The sequence below is a fragment of the Piliocolobus tephrosceles genome, chromosome 7 (assembly GCF_002776525.5).
Source record: "Piliocolobus tephrosceles isolate RC106 chromosome 7, ASM277652v3, whole genome shotgun sequence".
Classification (NCBI taxonomy): Eukaryota; Metazoa; Chordata; class Mammalia; order Primates; family Cercopithecidae; genus Piliocolobus; species Piliocolobus tephrosceles.
In genome coordinates this window covers 123382843-123388842 of record NC_045440.1, presented here as the reverse complement: position 1 = coordinate 123388842, position 6000 = coordinate 123382843, and the positions used below count along the sequence as shown (strand labels likewise).

Genomic DNA, 6000 nt, shown 5'->3' with positions numbered 1-6000 from the left:
GAGACGGGGTTTCACCATGTTAGCCAGGATGGTCTCGATCTCCTGACCTCGTGATCCGCCCGTCTCGGCCTCCCAAAGTGCTGGGATTACAGGCTTGAGCCACCGCGCCCGGCCAACATTGTTCTTTTAAGTTATGGGTACTATCCTGCTTTTAAAGGTCTCCTTTGAGAAGTAAAAATTGTACTATTTGGGAAAACGTGACTTACGTTCATGTGTTGAGTGTCTTGGGTACTTGTGCCCATGCAAAATTAAGTGGAAAGCTGTAAGCCCCTCCCAAAGAGACAAAATGTTATGCCTTATTCTTTGCACCCTCAGTCCATTGGCTGGCCATAATGAAGACTCAACAGAGCTTAGAGCTTGTTGATGAAAGTGTATTGTGCCCTGAATGCACTCAGATGAATTCATCAAAATGATAACGTCAGGGCATCAATCCATAAGCACACACCCTGTTTCTCATGCTTCCCCAAAGTTGACAGCAGGAGGTGAGCAATAGCATATACTCATATCTGATACAGACCCTGTCCTGTGTGCATATCCGTTAGTCCATTTTACCCCCACAACACGTCTATGAGGTCAGCAGGGTCAGTATCTCCATTTACTAGATAGGCAAATGGAGACATAGAGATAAAGCCACTTGCCCCAAGGCATGGAGCCAAGATTCACACCCAGGTAGCTGGGCTCCTGGGCTCTTATCTGCTATGCAAGGCTGCATCTTAAAATAATATGAGAAAACAGGCTGGGCGCGGTGGCTCAAGCCTGTAATCCCAGCACTTTGGGAGGCCGAGGCGGGCAGATCACGAGGTCAGGAGATGGAGACCATCCTGGCTAACACGGTGAAACCCCGTCTCTACTAAAAAATACAAAAAACTAGCCGGGTGAGGTGGCGGGCACCTGTAGTCCCAGCTACTCGGGAGGCTGAGGCAGGAGAATGGCATGAACCCGGGAGGCGGAGCTTGCAGTGAGCTGAGATCCGGCCACTGCACTCCAGCCTGGGCGACAGAGTGAGACTCCATCTCAAAAAAAAAAAAAAAAAAATGAGAAAACAAGAAGAATAGGTGTCATGTATTGATATTATTATTTACTACTCTAATAACGACAGCTAACATTCCCTAGGCTCTCAGTCCACGTCAAGCAGTGTGCTCAGCACTGTACAGATGGATCTCAGTCAGTCCCCGCTACAGCTTTTTCCAGCAGTGGGTCCCAGCCTTATCTCCATGGTAGACTGCGGATCAGAGAGACTTAGGCAGCCTGCTGAAGGTCACAAAGCAAGCAAATTGTGAAGCTGGGATGGAAGACCCAGGCTGTGTGACTCCAGAGCCTACAGCCATTGTCATTCACTATGCAGGATGATCCACGCCTCCAGTTCCTCTAAAGCTTTCCTCACTCACACTGGGACAACTTCAAAGGGCCAACTTCTGGCTTCTTCATTAGTGTTTGTTCCAGCATGTCTCAAGTAAAGTAACTAGAGTGACATACATACTAAGAGCCAGCAGAGTTACTGAAATTGTAGTTTTGAGACTTGGGTTTATCCCACCAATGAGCAGTCTGAGAAACACTGCTATGGGTTAGAAAGCCAGGGTACCCAGGCTAGGCACACTGGCCCACGCCTGTAATCCCAGCACTTTGGGAGGCCGAGGCGGACAGATCACTTGAGGCCATGAGTTTGGGATCAGCCTAGCCAACAGGTTGAAATCCCATCTCTACTAAAAATACAAAAAATTAGCTAGGTGTGGTGGCACACACCTCTAGTCCCAGCTACTTGGGAGGCAGAGGCACGAAAATCACTTGAACTCAGGAGGCAGAGGTTGCAGTAAGCCGAGATCATGCCACTGTACTTCAGCCTGGGCGACAGAGTGAGACTCTTGTAAATAAAAACAAACACACACAAAAAAACAGAAAGCCAGGGTTCCCCAAAATCAACATGGTTCAGCAAAACCTCAGTCAGAAACCACAAAGTTTCACAAAGTCCTATTTATAACACAGAACAAACAAGCAAGAAAAGAGCCAAAAAGAAATACTGACAATACGCCTGCCCCCTCAGAGCTGCTGAGACAGCAATGGCCCCAACACCTGCCACCCAGGTTCTTGTCTCACCCCTGTCCCTCGCAAACTGTGTCAACATCACATATAAATTACTTAAATGCATTGGATCTCAGATGCTCTCTCTGAAAATGGGCCAGTAAAGTAATGCTCCATCTATTTTAAAAAGAAGCTTAGATAAAATAATCTAAAGGAAGTGCTTTAAGAAGCTTAACTTACAAACAATAAACATTGTTTTGTTTTTTGTGGGTTTTTTGTTTTGTTTTGTTTTTGAGACAAGAGTCTTGTTCTGTCACCCAGGCTGGAGTTCAGTGGTGTAATCTCGGCTCACTGCAACCTCCACCTCCCAGGTTCAAGCAATTCTCCTGCCTCCGCCTCCTGAGTAGCTGGGATTACAGGTGCCCACCACCACACCCAGCTAATGTTTATATTTTTCATATTGATGGGGTTTCCCATGTTGGCCAGGCTGGTCTCAAACTCCTGACCTCTGATGATCTGCCCACCTCGGCCTCCCAAGGAGCTGGGATTACAGGCATGAGCCACCACACATTACTTGAGCTACCTTCACAATTAACGTGAAGTCACAGGAGTCAGTGATTTAGGGAAAGGGGTGAGAGTGGCATGAGTCCTCTAGGCAGAGAGAACAGCACATGCAAAAAGTATATCAGATTGCCACTTCCTCACTCCCTGCTCTCCAACGGCCTCCCATTACACTTAAAATCATCCATTCTTACCATGGTTTTAAGGGCCCTATTATGAACTGGCCTTGTCTCATCTCCTACTACTCTCCCCTTTACTTCTGCCCTCTGGACACTCTGGTCTCATTACTGCCCTTAAATATGTCCAGCACATTCCCTTCTCAAAGCCTTTATCCTTACCATTCCCTTTGCCTGTGATGTTCTTCCACCAGATATCTGCAAGGCTTCCTTTATTCATATGTCATCTCTTCAAAAACGTTTTCCCCGATCCCCCTATTTAAAGTACCCACCATCCTCAGTAAATCTATTTTTCTTTCTAGCACCAACGACACCCGTGTTATACTATATCACATCTTCATGTGTCTGTGCCTTTAATGTCTGTCTCTTTAACTGAAGTGCAAGCTCATGAAGGCAGGGGCTTTGCTACAGGCATTTCTAGCATCTTTAGCTGTGCCTAGCATGTGGAAAGGGCTCAATATAGATTTGTTGAATAATTAATGCATTAATGCATCTCCTGAAGGGAAAGAACATGCTCAGAGATACACAGTGCTGTGTGACTGGTCCACAGGATGGAAAGAGATGCAACGGAATATGAGGCTGGAGTAAGTCTGCTTTCTAGAAGGTGTGAGCAACTTTAACTTTTCTTATTGTTATCTTGCCATCATAACTATCCCATTAAGCAATAACAGTTCTCTGCCAGACATTTTCAATGATAGCTGATCCCTGCCCCACGGTGTGGTATGCGAATCCCAAGAGATAAGCTGTAGCTAGAGAAAAGTGTTATAGGTACCGTGGCTCATGGCTGTAGTCCCAATGCTTTGAGAGGCCAAGGTAAGAGGATCACTTGAGGACAGGAGTTTGATATCAGCCTGAACAACATAATGAGATCCTGTCTCTACAAAAACTTAAAAAAAAAAAATAGCTGGACGTGGTAGCATAAGTCTATACTCCTAGCTACTTGGGAGGCTGAGGTAGGAGGATCACTTGAGCCCAGAAATTGAAGGTTACAATGAACTATGACAATGCCACTGCACTCCAGCCTGGGAGACAGAGCGAGATCCTGTCTTTATAAATAATAATAATAATAATAATAATCATAATAATGTTAATCTTTTTTTCATTAAAAAAAAAGGAAAAGTGTTACAGAATCCACTGGCCTTCATCCATGGAGATGACATACATGTTTTGGCCAACATAGAATCATTGTTTGAAAGGAACATCGTCGTAACTGAAATACCCAACACCTGCTAGAATTCTACAAAAGGAACTAAGAAATTAAAAGAAAGCAACAAAACAAATGCACACGCTCAAGTAAACAAGTGGAGGTACTGATGGATCCCTTCCATTCAAATTCATGTGAGTCAGAAAGATGAGAGAGTTTCTCCATTTCAATATAAAAAGCAAGTGACAGTAGACTGAGTACAAATTAGGACATCAAGTAGTGACCATACCACCTCAAGAAACGGAGACAAGAACTGGGACAGAGCGCATAACACAGGAAGGACATAGTCGGAGGTGGCCATCAGTATTGTACTCATATCTGGAATGGCTATCATCTGTGAGGTCTTACTACACACCAAAGATCCTGAGCTAAATACTTAAGCCTTTTAATTCCCACAACAGCACTAGGAGGTAAGTTCTATTGCTGCTGTCATGTCACTAATGAGGACACTGAGCTTTACAAAGGTAAGGTGACAGGGCTACAGTTCAAACTCTGTCTGGCTTTTAACTGTCATGCCAATTAATCTGACCACTCAGACACACACCCAGACCCTTACCCCACCCATTGTAGAACAGGCTGTTTTATGTGACAAATATGTTTTGTTTTTGTTTTAGTTTTGAGATGGTGTCTTACTCTGTCACCCAGGTTGGAGTGCAGTGATGTGATCCCAGCTCACTGCAGCCTCTACCTCCTAGGTTCAAGCAATTCTCCTACCTCAGCCTACCGAGTAGCTGGGATTACAGGCACTCACCACCATGGCAGGCTAAGTTTTGTATTTTTAGTGGAAACAGGCTTTCACCATGTTGGCCAGGCTGGTCTTGAACCCCTGACCTCAAGTGATCCACCCACCTCGGCCTCCCAAAGTGCTAGGATTACAGGCATAAACCACGGTGCCTGGCCAATAAATATGTGTTTTTTAATTCCCCCAAGTCTTGTAAGGCAGCCAGGGTTACAAAGGAGGTGCCATTGCTTCTGCACCCCTTTTTCTAATGGTTGCCCTGGAAAACTAAATGAGGAAGGCAGGATGGTAAAGAGGTCACAGAAGTAGCAGATAAACCCAGAGATGCCCACTCAGAAGATTCGAGACCCACTAACCAAATACTCCTGTGCTACACTATACTTATCTCTTGAAAGAGCTGAAAGCTTGTTCCTCATAGACATCCTGCTATCTGAAGTTCTCCCACTACTGGTCTCCTGGTCTGACCAATTCCCCTGCTCTTGATGCTGATTCTCCAGTCACTTACAAGCCTGAACCTCCAATTTACACAACAACAGCATTTAAAAGAAAAAAGGGGGCCAGGCATGGTGGCTCACACCTGCAATGCTAGCACTTTGGGAGGCTGAAGTGGGTAGATCACCTGAGGTCAGGAATTTGAGAAAAGCCTGGCCAACATGGGGAAACCCTATCTCTACTACAAATACATAAATTAGCCAGGTGTGGTAGCTCATGCCTGTATTCCCAGCTACTCAGGAGCTGAGGCACGAGAATCACTTGAACCCAGAAGGCAGAGGTTGCAGTGAGCCGAGATCATGCCACTGCACTTCAGCCTGGGCAACAGAGTGAGACTCAGTGCCAAAAAATAAATAAAAATAAGAGAGGAAAAGGGCATCCACATCATTTGATGGTAAACAAAAATTCTGGAGCTTTGTAGAATTAACTTAAATATAGAAAATAAGATTTAAATAAATTCTTTAATGAGAATCTTATGAAATTGACTTATTTTCTGGCAAAGAGAAAGCAAATGGGTGATAGTTTTCTCATATGGAAAAGAACAGTTATGTAACCAGCCCACATGGAAGAGCCATGCTGAAATCAACATAATGAGACTGGCACAGTTCTGCTTCTCTCTACCAGTCAAGATTACAGTGGGGATTTCATGTGGAACATACTTTTCATACAGCCTCTGTCCCCTCATAAAGGCCTTCACTTCGTTATCCAATGGGAAGGTGCCGTCATCCTTTCTAAAGCGGTAGAAGAGTTTGACATCCTTGAATTCTTTATGCTCATCACACACTGAAACACAATATGCACAGAGAAGC

General features: G+C 44.8%; 1 protein-coding gene across 1 annotated transcript in view; it reads right to left on the bottom strand.

Moving 5' to 3' along the window:
• DEPTOR (DEP domain containing MTOR interacting protein) overlaps nt 1-6000 on the bottom strand; it is a 185524-nt gene that overhangs the window by 122417 nt on the left and 57107 nt on the right. The window contains exon 3 of the mRNA XM_023224703.1: nt 5851-5974. Within this exon, the coding sequence (XP_023080471.1) occupies nt 5851-5974 (124 nt within the window). The remainder of the gene's footprint in view (nt 1-5850; nt 5975-6000) is intronic.